We start from the raw sequence: 17,449 nt of genomic DNA, 5'->3' as shown, positions 1-17,449 counted from the left end.
GTGAACAGTGGGGTTGTGAGTGGGGCAGCAGGTCCTGAGTGTTGGACTCTTCCTCTTTCAGGGGCCGGTGACCTTCGAGGAGGTGGCTGTGTATTTCACCAGGGGAGAGGGGGCTCTGCTGGACCCCACTCAGAGAGCCCTCTACAGGGGTGTCATGCAGGAGAACTATGGGACGGTGACCTCGCTGGGTAAGAAGTCCTGTCCCCTGGGTTATTAGAAGCTGTGGGGTCTCTAAAGAACCTGAGCAGTAATAACTTTATTCATCATCCAAGTTTAACAAGTTTCTTTGCCACCTTTTTTTCCTTATCTCCCATACACTAGCAGGCAGCAGGGAGGGAGGAGGTTGTGAGAGACGAGGAGGGAACAGAAGAAGCTCCCAAGATGCCGGGAGGTGGTGCCAGCTGCCAGTAATGGGAAGAAGGAGAGGGGAGTGTGGAGGAAGGGCACCCAGGAAGTGGGCTGGGTGGGTCAGTGGGAGGGAGGAGAGGTTTGGGGATCTAGAGCTGTGGGGGATCCCAGACCTTTAACCCCGAATCCGTACCCAAACCTCAGGTAAATCCCAGACTTCAGCATAACCACTCTCACAAAGCCTCAGCTTAATATAAGGCCCTGAACTGTAGCAAGTTTAGGCCATGTTTACTAAATCGAATCACTAAATCGACCACGGCTGGATCGATCTCAGAGCGTCGATCCCGGCTGTAGTGTCAACCTGCCTGGTAACGTGCACGGACGGAGCGGGGCAGCCGCGGAGAGAGAGAGCCCCCAGGAATGGGGCAGTGACCACGGCAGGGGGCTAGGGAAGGGGAGGAGGGGATGGGAGAGGGTGTGAGTTGAAATTAGAGGGTGGGGGCAGGTTCCCAGATCTCTGACACCCCCCCCCCCCCCCGGCACACTCACTGCAGCGTCCCTGCCCAGGGTCACTTCCCTGTGACCAAGGTGAGGAGCAGAGAGAGGAAGAACCAGCCCTGGACTCTCCCTGTTCCCCCTGCTGCAGGAGTGCGCTGCCCTGGGGGCAGTGTCGGGGGATCCCCCCAAGGGGCTCCTTTGGGTCTGGTCTGGTCCAGGGTTTGATTCACACCCTGTTGCTGGGAGGGCTTCAAAATGTCTTGGTTTGTTATTGCTGCTGGGGGGAGCACAAGGGGGAAAGGAGGGGCCAGGGGCCAGGTCTGTGCTGCACTGTGGGGACTGAGCATGTTCCCAGCCTGGCAGAATCTACAATCTCTGTCCCCAGGGAAAGGGCCTGGGGGAATCGTGATGTGAAATGAACTGAAGCCTGTTCTGAAACCTCCACAACTGCCCTTCTCGCCCTGCCAGGCTGCAGAATGACGCCCACCTCTCGCTCCAGCTCGTCCCAGCCTCCCATGGGACAGGGAGGAGAAATGGCTGCAGTGGAGCCAGCTCAGGTAGGGGTTATTGGGGGGGTTTCTGGTGGGTTCCTGCTGGAGGGGGAGGGGCAGGAAATACTGAAGAGGTGGCAACTTCTGGGGAGTTAGGTCTGGAAGGGGGCAGGGAATACCCTGGGTGAGGAAAGGGAGTGGGGACAGAGTGTGACAAACCTGCTGGGACTTGTTTAACATGGGGCTAGATCCTCGGAACAAATTCTTGGATGTTGGGGGAGAAAATTCCCTAATTTGTGAAACAGGAAACAGACAAACCAACTCCCTGGGCAGGGCTGGGAAAATGGATCAGACTTCCAGTACTGAACCCTCAGCCTGCTAGCCAGGGGCTGGTGTGTCATGGAAAGCGGTCACCCACCAGGGAGGTGTAGGGAAGATGCCCCGGCCACATCCTGCTGCTGGCAGTGGGGAGGGTGTTGGGGTTACTACCATAGAGCTGTTCCTGGACCCTAGTGGGGGCTCCATCTCCTGTATCAGCCTCTGCTAGTTGGTGTGTGGTGGATCCGCTGGGAGAGACAAGGTGTCTCTTTGTTCCCTCACCCTGATGCCTTCTGGCTGTTCTCAGCAGTGTGGGGGTAGGACTCTGCTGACTGTCTCTCTCTCAGAGCTTCCATTTGATTGTCTTCTTTTGCCATGAATAGTGGGGCTGTGACTGGGGCAGCAGGTACTGAGCGTTGGACTCTTCCTCTTTCAGGGGCCGGTGACCTTCGAGGAGGTGGCTGTGTATTTCACCAGAGGAGAGGGGGCTCTGCTGGACCCCACTCAGAGAGCCCTGTACAGGGATGTCATGCAGCAGAACTATGAGACGGTGACCTCGCTGGGTAAGGAGTCCTGTCCCCTGGGTTATTAGAAGCTGTGGGGTCTCTAAAGAACCTGAGTAGTAATAATGTTATACCTTTATTCTCATACAAGTTTTGACACGTTTCCTTGCCCCCATTTTTTTGCCTTATCTCCCACCCACTAGTATAGTTTTTGGACATGTGCCTTTTTGGTGCTGTCACACATTTTAAAATTGCATTGAATGTATCCTTATTGGCTACATTCATAACTACATTAATAACAGTAGCTTTCATGCCTTTTCCTCATTTTAAGAGGAAAATATGCTGCCTATAGAATTCTAAATTGAGTAAATAGGTGTATGACTCATGCCTGGCTTGTGTGACAGTCAGATGAGCTCCTCTTTTGATAGGAGAGCGTATAATGTTGCCATTCAGGACCCCACGGGTGAAGGGAGAACAGAGCTGTGGGAGGGGAGGAGAAGGGGGGAGTAGATAATTCTGGGGTGCCAGGACATGGGGAGGGTGTGTGCAGGGTTAGAGCTAAGAAGCAGCAGGGAGGGAGGAGGTTGTGAGAGACGAGGAGGGAACACAAGACTCTCCCAAGATGCAGGGAGGTGGTGCTGGCTGAGAGTAATGGGAAGAAGTGGAGAGGAGTGTGGAGGAAGGGCACCGAGGAAGTGGCTCATTCGCAGGTGTTGAAGCTAAGTGGCCTGTCCTTGTGGAAGAGTGGGCCCCTTAGGGGTCTAGTGCACTCAAGTGGCACCTCCCAAGGACTGTTTAAAAGCCAGGGCATTGCACAGATCCTATGGATCCATGACCGTGTGCCGGAGGTTCAGCCTTATGGGGAAAAGATATAAAACAAGAAAAGGATCTAAATGCGTATTTACCATCAGCCCCTCATCAGTCCTCATGGGAATCCCTGATCCGTTTCAAAGTGTATTAAAACCTTCCTTAAAGGCTCACCTCTTGGTTATCAGGTCATGTCAGTTTTGTTACAGGGCTTTCCCTTCACCCTCCCACTTCCCTGGTTCTTGTCACGCAGACAGCAAGCAGCGAAAGACCAGAAGTCCAAAGCACAGATAATGCGATGTTTATTGGGGTTATTTCCAAGCAAGCATATTCCACTGCCCTAATGAACTTACACCTAGAAAAATTAATTATGCAGCAGACAGAAACAATTAGGACCCGGGCAGTGTGAATGCCACTGAAAATCAGCACCTGTGCCATAGGTTGCCTACCCCTGATTTAGCTTGTAAATTCTTCAGGGCATGGGCCATCTACTATTCTCTGTTTGCACTTTGCCTAGCACAATGGGGACCCACTGTTAGTCGGTCCTTAGGCACTAAGGTAGTGAATATGATTTGTTATAATAGTAACTCTCCTGCCACTTTGAGCCAAGGAAGATGGCCTTGGGATGCGTAGCCTTATTTGGGGTGTGTGAGTAATGTTGATTTGATTTATCAACTTAATTTAATTTGTATTGTAATTATTTTTAATTAATTAATACTAATACTTAATCATTTATATTAATTAATATGGGTTTAGGCTCGCCAATTTGTTTGATCAGATCATAAAAGTTCGTGTTTCGAATCAGGTTCCACAGAATTGATAAAGGGACCTTCAGGGTTATGACAGGAAGCTCACAGGTAGAATTACAGAGTTACAATTGTATTACTGTTATTCAAGAGATTCATGTGATAGTACAATATTATGTGCTGCAAACTTTGGTTAATATTCACCTCCTGTTTTGATAAATGGGCGTTGACCTCGCCTCTGGCGGTTCTGGTTTCACAGCTCTTGCAAGGGAAACTAACCCAAAGAGCTGTCAAAGCTACTTTGGAATTTACTTTTTAGCTCAACTACACAAACTAAAATAAAGTTTAGCGAGACCAAGCTTAGCCGAGTCCCTTTTGAACTTAAAGTTTGAAAAGAAAATAAGTGCGGCCTATTACTGGTTAATAGCCGTCGTAGATGGATAGCATGAATACGTAGCTGAAGATGGTGAAGTGTAGTGAAGAAGGAGGAGGTGGGGGTGGGGATACCATAGTGAGGAAGGTTACCTCTTTTTATAGAAATAAATGCCGGAAATCCTTCCTCTTATGCCCAAATTTCAGTCTTCTCCCATAGAAATGTTAGGGTACGCTTACTCCATAGGCTAGTGTGTGTGTGCGTATGGATGGCAGGTGTCTGCGCACTTGTGGGGTACTTGTTAAGTCTGTGAGTACAACTCTGAAAAGTCCCTTTTGCTATTCTTCATTGTTTATTGGTCTAGGTAAAGGGTCTTAGACCTAAGCGTAGGCACTTTATTTGGGTATAGGAAAAACAGTTCCTTTTCTGGGTAAAAGGGCACAGGATATAGCTATGCTAACTTTGCTTTAGCTTAAAATGCAGGTTTTTGGCCTGTAGGTTTCTTGCATTACAGCCAAACTTATTTTTAATATGAATTAATAAACCTATCACAATACAGTACTTATAAGAAAAGAGATATTGATGCAGGCAAGCAGATGAATCCTGAGGGCTACAGATGTTACTGCCTAAAAATGAGATGGAGTTAAACCATGGAATATTCTTTGTGACAAGTATCCCACAAATTCCACTGACCTCCCGTTTTCTTTGCCTGCAGTAGGGTTTCCAATGTCCAAACCTGATGTGATCTCGCAGCTGGAACGAGGGGAAGAGCCGTGGGTCCCGGACCTCCAGAACTCTGAGAAAGAAGTGGTCCCGAGAGCTGCCTTCGCAGGTGAGGAATTGGTTAAACAACTCAACAATTGTGTGGGAATGCAGGAAACATTTGGGATGCCCTACAAAGACCCTGTGAGCTCTCCAAGTTCAGGATTGTTCCCTGCAGATGTGGAATCATTATGGCAGATGTCACTCATGGCTTCCCTCCTATTCTGACTGACAACTGGCAGCAGGTCCCTCCCTGACCTCACTTTCCCCGACAGTTATGGTGCAATGAGGACCCAGAACTGATCCCTTCCTCTCTTCTCTGTGGAAGGGTTTGGGGAAAATCAGCACCTGATAGGTTTGATCTCTCCCACATATATTTTGGTTTGTTCATCCCTTTTTCCATTCCTCTCTCTGACATTTCCTTTTTCTCGGGCACAGGGAGTGACCTATGTCTGGATTCTCTCTGTCTCCCATCCGGCGATGGGATGGTGAGTGAGAACGAGGAGGAGAAACCCCAGCAGGAAGACCCTGTGCAAGTAGAACCACATTGGATGTTATCAGGAAGATCCAAAGGGGATGTTTCCAGGAGTTGTGCACTCCCAGAAAACACAAAAGCCTGTGAGACTCAGCAGAGGCCAGAGGAAAACTACAGTAGCCACTCAGACCTTATTCCACGCAACAGAATCAACTTGGAAGAGACACGCTACATGTGCCATGAGTGCGGGAAAAGCTTTGGGTGGAGCTCTCACCTTATCAGACATGAGAGAATCCACACAGGGGAAACGCCCTACACGTGCTCTGAGTGCGGGAAAAGCTTCAATCAGCGCTCAGACCTTATCAGACATGAGAGAATCCACACAGGGGAGACGCCCTACACGTGCTCTGAATGTGGGAAAAGCTTCAGGCGGAGCTCTCACCTTATCAGACATGAAAGAATCCACACAGGGGAGATGCCCTACACGTGCTCTGAGTGCGGGAAAAGCTTCAATCAGAGCTCTATCCTCAGTGCGCACAGGAGAATCCACACAGGGGAGACACCCTACACGTGCTCTGAGTGTGGGAAAAGCTTCAGTCAGCGCAGAAGCCTTATTAGACATCACAAAATCCACATGAGAGTGAACTGTTATAAATCCCTTGACTAGCGCTGGCCAGAGTTTTTGGTTTTGTTTTGTTTTGTTTAAAATCACATTTGCTAATTCCCACATAGTGATTTTTGCACCATCTTCACCGTGGTCTCTCAGCTCCACCAGATCAGTTGCCTGCTTCTGCCTTTTGCAGCTCACCCTTCTTTGGGGTCAGTCCTGTGATCTGTTCTATCAACTCCTTTCCTTTTGAGTCGTAGCAGTGTGTGTCCCTCCTGCCAGGAATGTTCATCAGCTCCAGGTGGGGGGAGAGAGGTTTGATTCCAACAAGCTACATTGAGGCTAAAACTACCTGTGCCTGACAGCCACTAGGGCTGTACATGGCATTGGCTGCTCAAGTTAGTGATCTTGGTGTAACAAGACAATTATAGTTGTAGTGCAGATGCAGCCCAGGTGCAGGGGTTGGCATTAGCTTCCCCCTTGACCTGGGTATTTGAATTCCCCATGCTTATATTCCCCCTTGACCTGACCTAAACTCCATCACTTTCCCTAGTCTAAACAAACCCTGAGCATCACAGTTATACTGTTCCCCCATTTCACAGCAATTGTTAGTCATCGAGTTCACTCTTGGGGAAGAAGTTGTTTCATTCCCAGTTGCTCTGATGTTGGTTCAGGTTGTGCTGCAGAGCAGATATTTTTACTACCATTTTTCTCACTTAAAATATATTGAACTATAACAAAGAGCAGGAACAGGGCAGGGATAGAGAGTGAAATGTCATTTCACCCTCTGTAACAACAGACGTAGTTAGGGTAAGTCAGAGGGATTCCCTTATTCCCCATCACCATCCCAGTTCCCCTGTTGTGCAGTTGGTTAGGTCAGTATTTTTTCTAAAGGGCTGGGAAGAGGATTCCCTCGTAAATAAGTTGTAACTAAACAAAGTGCCCATGCATGTTGCCTATTATTTGGGAAATACAATCCCTGTCGAGGTAGAGATGGGAAACATGGAAGTGACTTTTCTCTTCAGCTCACCCCTGGGAGATGCTGCAAATGTGTAGAAAATGAAATCCGCGTTGAATGTGATATAGCTGCAGAAAGATACCTATGTTTAAGAGAGACCTGACATTTGTTGTCTTACGGGGATTCTAAGTCGCACCTGAATTTAGTCCCTAATTTAAATCTGTGCCACCAGATTAAAGAAATAAAAGGGCATAGTTGGGGGAGTTGTACCTCACTGTCGCTACTGATCTGTTGTGTGGTTGGTGAAGAATTCTATGCCAGAGAAGTGTCAAATTACTCCAAGTAAGGTCAAAGATTTGACAAGAGCTCAGGTAGAAATTGCAGGTACTAGTGGTTGATTTTCACCCCTGAGATGGAAGCTATGGTGACCTGTTGCCCAGATAAACTATATTTAGAACCCTGCTCCCTAGTTAAGTGGCATTGATCACACTCCTGAAGGACGCCAAGATTAAATTGGGCACAACTGTCTTTTACCATTTGAATCCAAAGTTAGATTGAAGCACAGAGAGAAACAGCTGATTCCTTCAGAGCCATTCCATGCCTACAGGTCCCAATCTGGCTGCCTTGTTGGACAGGAAGCACTTCCCTGCTGGCCAAACAATGGTAGCCAATGAGGGAATGTATCAGATGCGAAGTTCAGACTGCAGGATACTTGAATGCTGCGTCCAGAGTCTGTGGTTTAGTCCAGACCTGCACAACTCATAAAACGTCGAGGGCAATATTACTCCAAAGAAAACAGCTGAGGGCTTAAACCCCCCCCCCCCCCCGGCCTCACCGAACACCACCCCTTAGCGCTGCCGAGCCCTCCCGAAAAATCCCCCAAGCGCCGCCCGCCCCGTGGAAACAAACCCTTCTTCCCTAGCACCGCCCTGGCAAAACAGTGGCATTGAACCTTGGTAATATGTTATAGCGGGCCTCTAAGGTAGTATAATTAAGGTAAAAGGAAAATGTCTTTTTGCTAGAAGTAGAATAAGATCTTTCCCCCACTTGGTAATCAGCTGCTCTGTGGAGTGAATGAGGTGGGACTGAGGAAGGCAGCACCTCCAGCCAGCTGGAACCCTTGGAGAGGGGCTGGGAGCCAGACCAGATCAGCAGAACAGGTCAGCCACCGACTCATAGCTCGTCTCCTCAGGCCCCTGCTGCCGGCTCACCAGCCCCTCCCCCTCGCCTCCTCATCCCCCCCCCTTCATGCTGCCGGCTCACCCACCCCTTTGCCACTGCCCGCCCACTCGCCCGGCTCACCCACCCCCTTGCCACTGCGCGCCACTTGCCTCCTCAGACCCCCTCCCTCATCTGCTATTGTGTCATACAGGGGTCAGATTAGATGGTCTAATGGTTTCTTCTGGCCGTAAAGTTGACTAATTTCTGAAAAACCGAGTGTAGCATTGGGAGCAGCGTCTGATGTTTCCCTGTCTAGCCGGCTTGCTGCCTAGAACGAACGCTCCTTGAGTGGGGTGATCCACAGGGAGTAGCTCAAACCTCCAAAGTGCCTGGCCAGGGGCAGGACATTGGCACAGCAAGGGAGGGGTGTGGCAGTGACATCACAAAGGTTTTTGGCAGGACCTCAGCCTATTGGTCCAAGGCGGTGGGGAGGTGGTGACCTCACAGAGACATGCTGACATCAGCCAGGCAGGACAGGGGCGAGGGGCCAGGGAAACCTCAGAGACCCCTGTGGCTTTGCTCCAGCAAGTCTCCTTCTCCAGGTCTCTCTTTGAGGACTGAGGGAGTATTCGGGTTCACGGACGTGAGCGCCAGGAGGAACCTCTTTCGAGTTTTCTCCTTCCATTTAGTGATTTTACTAGAAAACAGCCATCCCTGTTTAGAAGGTAAGAGCCTCCTGGAGGTTTGAAACCTGTTCAGTCTGGTCCATCTGGTGACAGTTGAATTCTAGGCATGGAAAACTCGAGCTTAAGGAGGCAGAATTTTATTGCACATCTGGGATTTTGTCCCTTAGAATCATTGGGGACATTAGGGTTTTTTCTTTTTGTTTCACCTTTTCCTCCATCCATCCCTCCCTCCCTCCCTCCTTTCTCTTTGTCTCTTGCTTCTTTTGTCCTTTCTCCTGTTCCCCTCCCAACATCAGGAGGGGTGTGTGTGTGTGTGTTTTGGGGGAGTGCTCGGCAGCTCCCACTGTGGAAGGTCCACCCAAAAATGTGGGGCTGAAATAGTGCTCGGGCAGTGATCCCCACCAATGACCTGGGCCATCCTTTGGGCTCTCTGGTGAGAACCCTCAGCCTCCCGTCCTCAGTCTCTACCCTGATTGGCTGAGCAGGGGGTTATTGACAAGGAGGAGACTCAGGTCCTTGTTGTTCTCTTTTAAGACCAAGGAAATAAGTCAGAACCAGTTCTATGTTTGATTAATTTTGCTGCTTCTCTACATTAATGGTCTCTGAGCAGTTCATGATTCTCTCTAACATTGCAGTTCTCCTCAGATACTTGCAGAATAATTACTGTGCACTGTTGTTGGTCTGGAGGTCATCTAAGAGCATTTTATTCAGGTCATTCAATGTCTGAAATTCAAGATCCGATGGTTAGTTTGAAAATCAGGGCTCTTGGGTCCTATTCCCAGCTCTGCCACTGACTGGCTGTGTGACCTAAGACAAGTCAATTCTTCTTTCTCAGCCTTAGCTTCTCCCTCTTTCAAGTAGGGATAATAATGATCCGCTCCTACCTAGCTCAACACACTCACTCTTCCCCAAGACACACTCACTGTCTCTCCCCCCACACAAACAGTCTCTACCCCGCCACGCACACTGCAGTTGAAAAGCAGCTGGTAATCTAGTAAGATGCCCGTGGAACGGTGGGATAGAGAAACCTGCATCATGTGATGCTGTACCAGCCCATGAGGCATTGCAAACCCTTCCCAAAACACCCTGCAGCCAGTTGCACAGTGGGATAGTTACCCACAGTGCACTGCTCTCTGTTGCCATCCAAGAACTGCTAGCATGGATGTGCTCTGGGGACACAAGGGGCATAGGGAGGACGTTCAATAGCTGTTTAGTTAAAACACTTTAACTAAAGCAGCAATGCCAGGGGGTTGGTGGCTCCTTTCTTTCCTCACCCTGGAGTAAACTCAGCTTTTTATTCCATTCTTGATGTTTCATGGAATAGCAACAGACGACCGAAGAAAGACGTGGACAGGGTGGGTCTCAGGGGAGGGGCAGAGAGGTTCGAGCGGTGGGCAGAGCAGGTCTCGGAGGTGGGGGCAGTGGGCAGGGCAGGTCTCAGGGGAGAGGCAGAGAGGTGTGGGTGGTGGGCAGGGTGGGTTGCAGGGACGGGTCAGCGAGGTGGCAGCTGGTGGGCAGACCGTGTGGTAGGGGGTGGAGAGGCACGAGCAGCAGCCAGGAAGGCCTTGGGGGAGGAGAAGAGCGAGCGAAAGAGGGATCAGCAGTCCTCAGCCAAAGAGGAAGAGCGGGGGTGGGAAGTGGCCAAACAGGAGCAAGGGGGGAGCACAGCTGGGGCCTCAGAGAGAGGAGAAGGGTGGGGGGGGCAGTGCCATGGTCTGGGCACCAATGGGCCCCCCACTTCTAGGGAGCTTCCAGCGCTCACACCCAGCCTCCCCAAATGCAAGAGCCATGGGCCACCTATTCTCCATCTTCACTAACCAAGCCCCTCCCCAAGCTATGTTAATGGGAGAAGCCCTCCTGTTGGCACAGCGCTATCTGCACCGGGGTTAGGCTGATATAACTGCATTGCTTAGGGAGGTAAATTTTTCACACCCCTGAGTAATGTAGTTACACCGATCTAATTTTGTAGTGTAGACCTGTCCAAAGAACCTTGGGAGTAAAACTGCTCCTCTGCTTTACTGAATCCAGACACCAGCAAAGCTTGTCAGGCCCAGATGGAGGTTGGCAGAGAGTCAGGTGTGTGCAGACATGATCCCTTCAGCAGCTGTAGGCACCATGGCTTAGCTGGCTAAAACCAGTGTTTTGTATACAGGGGATCCTGGGTTCAAGTTCCAGTGGTACCTTACTGAGTTGCTTTTGGGGCACCCGGTACTGGCTACTGTCAGAAGACAAGATTCAGAGCTAGATGGACCTTCGGTCTAGCCTAGTGTGGTTTTTCTTCTGGTTTAAATTACACTCACAGGCACTGAGGATAGAGTTACTGAAAGTTTGGGAGTTAGGAGCTGATAGGTCAGTGATCCAGTCCCCTCACAGACAACCCCGTCCCTCTGGGACAGGGGCAGGTCTGAGCTCTCACACCAAATGCTCATGGTGGCTGCCAGAATCTGTGGGCAGCTCGTTTAGTTTATGCCGAGGGTTGAGTCCTGTTTTGTGCACCGAGTCTGAGAATGAAAATCGTAACCTGCCCTTTGAAATAACAAAAGCAGCAGGACGTGTTTCTGTCCCTGCCCCAGAGCAGACAGACCAATGGAGAAATGCCATGAGTCCAGGGTAATACTCCCCTGCGGTTTTACCATTTCCACTTGCTAAACCCCCTCCCAACCTTCTGGGCTCCTGGAGCAGGGGACTGAGCCTGAGCCGAGACACGGACACTGCAACTTTACAGCCCAAGCCGCATGACCCTGATTAATGTGACACGGGCCAGTCGTGGGTGTTTCATTGCACTGGAGACGTAGCCTAATGTTATGTCTGCACTGCGATTAACACACCCAGGGCACCTGTCGCAAAGCCCGGGTCAGCTGACTCAGGGTTATGGGGCTTGGGCTGCAAGACTATAAAATTACAGGGCAGACAGATGGGTTTGAGCCCAAACTCTGAGACCCCACGAGGGGTGAGGGTTTCCGAACCCAGGCTTCAGTGTGAACACAAATATCTGCACCACAGTTTTTAGCCTCTCAGCTTTAGCTTCATGAGCCCACGTCAGATGGTCCAGGCCAGCCGTGCTGCCATCTTTATCCCAGGAGAGATGGACTCTAAGGGTACGTCTCCATTGCAATGTCAGCCCAGGGGTGGCTCGCTGTGCTCAAAGCAGCACCCTGGAAGCCCCATATTCACCAGTCTCATATAATGATGATACGGTTTGTACAAAGTCTGCCTGGTGAGGTGTCATTTCAAAAGTCTGGGTCTGTTGAACATTAATATTGTGTTGGATTGTGTGTGTAGCATTGGCTGGGAAGTTTTGCTCTGTGTGTGTTACTGAGATGAGGTTGGGAAATGCCCACCACCAGCCTTTCAGGTGTGACAATAGAGGAGCCAGACTCGCTGCTGGCCCATTAAAGGGATCCACACTCCCAAAGACTATCCCAGGAACCATGTACAATGCAGACTTCTCCGAGATAGCACAGCGACAATGGACACTGCTTGACTCACATCCTAGCAAAGGGACTTCCTAGCCAGTTGGAAGAAACTATGAAAGGGGGGGTAGAGACATTATGAGTTAGCCTCTCTCCCCCACAACTCAACAGCTGGAAACACACCTGGATGACAAACACTGAACTGAAATAATTCAGAAATCAGAAGAGAATAATAATAGTACATTCAAACCAAAGTCCCCAAACAGACTAGTAGTGGTTTTTCAGCAGAAAATTTTCAGTTTGGGGAATTTTGTTTTCTCAGTCAGACTTTGCCAAGGGAAGCAGAGGGAAAATGGTTGAGTTGTCTCCTTCAGAACAGCTTGGCCTAGACACTAGCTCTGGTTCACTGTTGTGGCCTTGCTCAGGTTGGGGGTATTTTAATTATTTGGGGAGGTCCCAGGGTGTTTGGGGGAGATTAAGAGGCTGTTCCCTTTTGAGATAAAAACTAAGAAATGCAGGACTAGAGAATTTTTTTAGAAATCTGGGATTTAGACATTTTATTTGAAGCAACAGGGGGAGGCAGCTGAGATTCTGAGAAAGGTTTTGTTTGATCTGTCATTGTACCAAGGGGGGAGATGGTTGTCTATAAAGGAGAGTGAAGAGTAAATGCAGCTGATGAGGATGGGGTTTGAACCCATGCGTGCAGAGCACAATAGATTAGCAGTCCATCACCTTAACCACTCAGCTACCTCATCTGAGCAGCTAAGACAGGGACAGGAGGAGAAATCTAAGGCCGGCAGAGATAGGGAAACTAATGAGTTTTTAAATACTAAGCGTAAGCAGGGTCTGAATGAGCTCCCCCCTCACATCTAGTGAGGAGCTGGGGGAAGACTTCAGGAACAGGCCGTGTTTGCACAGACACCCCTACTCTGCCTAGCTATGCAGCATGGTGGGGCCGCTTCCCCAAAATGACCAGTTTGGGATGGTGGTGGGTTACAAATCACTTTAGGATTGAGTGGAATGAAATGTTATTCTCCTCCCTGTACGAGTGAAGGGCAGCAGAACGTACCTAGGCCGTCCTGAAGGAGGGGTGGGTGGGGGAGGAATCGCTTTCATTGGACTGCAGAGAAGTGATTGAGGACGTCACCCTAACCCAGTGGGCCCCAAACATTTCACACTGCGCCCTCGTATCCATGGCTGTGGCCCCTCGGAAGCCGCGGTCGAGAACCAGGGCTGGGAGTGGGGCCGTTGCTTGCTGGCGAGAGGGGTGCGGACAGGGGTCAGGGGATCGAGGCCGGGCTGGGAGCCGGGGCCCAGGCTGAGGGTGGGGTTGGGGAAGAGCTGGGACAGAGTGGGGCTGAGTGGGGCTCCCTCCCTGCCCTCCATGGGGGCTGGCTCAGGCCCTGAGGTGCCCCCATCAATCTTCCTCTGTGTCCCCCTAGGAGTCACGCCCCACATTTTGGGGACCACTGACCCCTACTTGCTCAGCAGGGGCTAGTGATGCCAAAGCCCAGGGAAAGGGAGCACAAGTGCCGGGGCCCCAGCACCGGAACCCTGCCCCCCCCCACTTCTGTGTGTGGCTCCGCCCCCTTCCACACCTTCCACCCACGGCCCCACCCACTGTCACCTCTGCTCCACCCCCTCCCCCACAGGCCCCACCCTGTCACACCTTTACCCCTGCCCCGCTGCGGCCCCGAGACCAGAGACGCTCTGTGCCCTGCTGCAGTCCCCGGGCCGTAGCAGGGAGTGGGAGCTCCTCCAGCCCTGGGGCTGACATGGGGGAGACTTTTCCAGGGGGGCCTAATTTGGCCAGGGCCCCTAGTCATGGGCCCCACTGCCCCCTTGGCGACGCAAGGTTTGGGGAGGCTGAGCCCCCCCGAGCCTCCATTACGAGCCGCCCAGGCTACCTCTGCTCAGTGGGTGGCCAGTCTCCCTGTGTCTCTGCTGTTCGTGCTGGGGAGCCCGGCCGGCCTTAGGGGTGGGGCCCCCGGCAGCCGCCCAGGGCTCCAGGGGGTCAAAGGGCACCGTGTGGCCGTGCAAAGCTGCTCACTGCTCTCCCCTGCCCCAATGCTCCTCCGTGGCCCCACAGAGGGTGGGGGGGAGCGAGGAGCAACACTATGTGCTCCCTGCGTCCTGGTCACTTTCCCCACCTGGGCTGGGCTGTGAGGGGAGCATCAGAAGCTGCTGCTCTCTGCCCTCCCCTGACGCAGCCGGGCTGAGAAAAGTGACCTGGATGCAGGGAGCTCGGATGATGTCACTTCTCGCCCACCTCCCACTCCCCCACAGCCCCTAGCGGTGCCCCGAGGAGCAATGCCAGCTGCTCTATGCACACAGGTCAGTGTCCCCACATGGGTTAGGGGTGAAGGGGGTGCAGGAGAGGGGCAGTGGCTGGTGGCACAGGAGGGGGCGCAGGGGTTAGGGTGAAGGGGGTGCAGGAGAGGGGCAGTGGCTGGTGGCACAGGAGGGGGTGCAGGGCTTAGGGGTGAAGGGGCAGGAGAGGGCAGTGGCTGATGGCACAGGAGGGTGCAGGGGTTAGGGGTGAAGGGGTGCAGGAGAGGGCAGTGGCTGGGGCGCAGGAGGCGCAGGGGTTAGGGGTGAAGGGGTGCAGGAGAGGGCAGTGGCTGGGGGCACAGGAGGGTGCAGGGGTTAGGGGTGAAGTGGGTGCAGAAGAGAGGCAGTGGCTGGTGGCACAGGAGGGGTGCAGGGGTTGGCGTGAAGGGGGGGCAGGAGAGGGGCAGTGGCTGGTGGCACAGGAGGGGACGCAGGGATTAGGGTGAAGGGGTGCAGGAGAGGGGCAATGGCTGGTGGCACAGGAGGGGGTGCAGGGGTTAGGGTGAAGGGGTGCAGGAGAGGGGCAGTGGCTGGTGGCACAGGAGAGGGTGCAGGGGTTGGGGTGAAGGGGGTGCAGGAGGGGCAGTGGCTGGGGCACAGGAGAGGTGCAGGGGTTGGGGTGACGGGGGTGCAGGAGAGGGGCAGTGGCTGGGGCACAGGAAGGGGCGCAGGGATTGGGGTGAAGGGGTGCAGGAGAGGGGCAGTGGCTGGGTGTGTGTGTTGGAGGGTGCAGGGGTTGGGGTGAAGGGGTGCAGGAGAGTGGCAGTGGCTGGGGGCACAGGAGGGAGCACAGGGGTTAGGGGTGAAGGGTGGCAGGAGAGGGGCAGTGGCTGGTGGCACAGGAGGGGGCGCAGGGGTTAGGGGTGAAGGGGGTGCAGGAGAGGGGCAGTGGCTGGTAGCACAGGACGGGGTGCAGGGATTAGGGTGAAGGGGGAAGGAGAAGGGCAATGGCTGGTGGCACAGGAGGGGCGCAAGCATTAGAGTGAAGGGGGTGCAGGAGAGCAGCAGTGGCTGGTGGCACAGGAGAGGGTGCAGGGGTTGGGGTGAAGGGGGTGCAGGAGAGGGGCAGTGGCTGGGTGTGTGTGTTGGAGGGGGTGCAGGGGTTGGGGTGAAGGAGGTGCAGGAGAGGGGCAGTGGCTGGGGGCACAGGAAGGCGCAGGGATTGGGGTGAAGGGGTGCAGGAGAGGGGCAGTGGCTGGGTGTGTGTGTTGGAGGGGGTGCAGGGGTTGGGGTGAAGGGGGTGCAGGTGAGGGGCAGTGGCTGGGGGCACAGGAGGGGGCTCAGGGGTTAGGGGTGAAGGGTGGCAGGAGAGGGGCAGTGGCTGGTGGCACAGGAGGGGGCGCAGGGGTTAGGGGTGAAGGGGGTGCAGGAGAGGGGCAGTGGCTGGGGGCACAGGAGGGGGTGCAGGGATTAGGGTGAAGGGGGAAGGAGAAGGGAAGTGGCTGGGGGCACAGGAGGGGCGCAGGGGTTAGGGGTGAAGGGTGGCAGGAGAGGGCAGTGGCTGGTAGCACAGGAGGGTGCAGGGGTTAGGGGTGAAGGGGTGCAGGAGAGGGGCAGTAGCTGGTGGCACAGGAGGCGCAGGGGTTAGGGGTGAAGGGGTGCAGGAGAGGGGCAGTGGCTAGTGGCACAGGAGGGTGCAGGGGTTAGGGGTGAAGGGGTGCAGGAGGGGCAGTGGCTGGGGGCACAGGAGGGGGTGCAGGGGTTAGGGGTGAAGAGGGGCAGTGGCTGGGGGCACAGGGGTTGGGGTGAAGGGGTGCAGGTGAGGGCAGTGGCTGGGGGCACAGGAGGGAGCACAGGGGTGAGGGGTGAAGGGGGGCAGGAGAGCGGCAGTGGCTGGGGGCACAGGGTTAGGGGTGAAGGGGTGCAGGAGAGGGCAGGGGCTGGTGGCACAGGAGAGGGTGCAGGGGTTAGGGGTGAAGGGGGGGCATGAGAGGGGCAATGGCTGGGGGCACAGGAGGGGGTGCAGGGGTTCGGGGTGACGGGGGGCAGGAGAGCGGCAGTGGCTGGGGGCACAGGAGTGGGCGCAGGGGTTAGGGGTGAAGCGGGTGCAGGAGAGGGACAGTGGCTGGTAGGACAGGACGGGGGGCAGGGGTTAGGGGGGAGGGGGAAGGAGCAGGGCCATGGCTGGGGGCACAGGAGGGGGCGCAGGGGTTAGGGGTGAAGGGTGGCAGGAGAGGGGCAGTGGCTGGTAGCACAGGAGGGGGTGCAGGGGTTAGGGGTGAAGGGGGTGCAGGAGAGGGGCAGTAGCTGGTGGCACAGGAGGGGCGCAGGGTTAGGGGTGAAGGGGTGCAGGAGAGGGGCAGTGGCTAGTGGCACAGGAGGGGGTGCAGGGGTTAGGGGTGAAGGGGTGCAGGAGGGGGCAGTGGCTGGGGGCACAGGAGGGGGTGCAGGGGTTAGGGGTGAAGAGGGGCAGTGGCTGGGGGCACAGGGGTTGGGGTGAAGGGGTGCAGGTGAGGGGCAATGGCTGGGGGCACAGGAGGGTGCAGGGGTTAGGGGTGAAGGGGGCAGGAGAGCGGCAGTGGCTGGGGGCACAGGGTTAGGGGTGAAGGGGTGCAGGAGAGGGGCAGTGGCTGGTGGCACAGGAGAGGTGCAGGGGTTAGGGGTGAAGGGGTGCAGGAGAGGGGCAGTGGCTGGTGGCACAGGAGGGGGCACAGGGGTTAGGGGTGAAGGGGTGCAGGAGAGAGGGCAGCGGCTGGTGGCACAGGAGGGGGCACAGGGGTTAGGGGTGAAGGGGGATGCAGGAGAGCAGCAGTGGCTGGTGGCACAGGAGAGGGTGCAGGGGTTGGGGTGAAAGGGGTGCAGGAGAGGCGCAGTGGCTGGGGCACAGGAAGGGGCGCAGGGATTGGGGTGAAGGGGGTGCAGGAGAGGGGCAGTGGCTGGGGGCACGGGAGGGGAGTGCAGGAGTTAAGGGCAGAGGGGACACAGCATAGGGGTTAGGGCACAGGAGGGGGCAGAGTTAGGGGTGGGGGAGG

At 54.2% G+C, this 17,449-nt stretch overlaps 1 protein-coding gene and 1 non-coding gene across 2 annotated transcripts in view; one reads left to right on the top strand and one right to left on the bottom strand.

The window, feature by feature from the left end:
* The window catches only part of LOC120381727 (zinc finger protein 850-like), a gene marked incomplete at its 5' end in the record, with an annotated part of 427,702 nt that overhangs the window by 111,581 nt on the left and 298,672 nt on the right, over nt 1–17,449 (top strand). Inside the window, one exon of the mRNA XM_039499844.1 lies at nt 5,589–5,917. Coding sequence (XP_039355778.1) covers nt 5,589–5,917 — 329 coding nt within the window. The remainder of the gene's footprint in view (nt 1–5,588; nt 5,918–17,449) is intronic.
* On the bottom strand, nt 12,820–12,901 carry TRNAS-GCU. Its single transcript has one exon. It is a non-coding gene; the product is annotated as a tRNA-Ser (tRNA).

The sequence above is a fragment of the Mauremys reevesii genome, linkage group 14 (assembly GCF_016161935.1).
Source record: "Mauremys reevesii isolate NIE-2019 linkage group 14, ASM1616193v1, whole genome shotgun sequence".
Classification (NCBI taxonomy): Eukaryota; Metazoa; Chordata; order Testudines; family Geoemydidae; genus Mauremys; species Mauremys reevesii.
The sequence above is the reverse complement of the archived record's forward strand: the minus strand, read 5'-3'. Positions and strand labels throughout refer to the sequence as shown.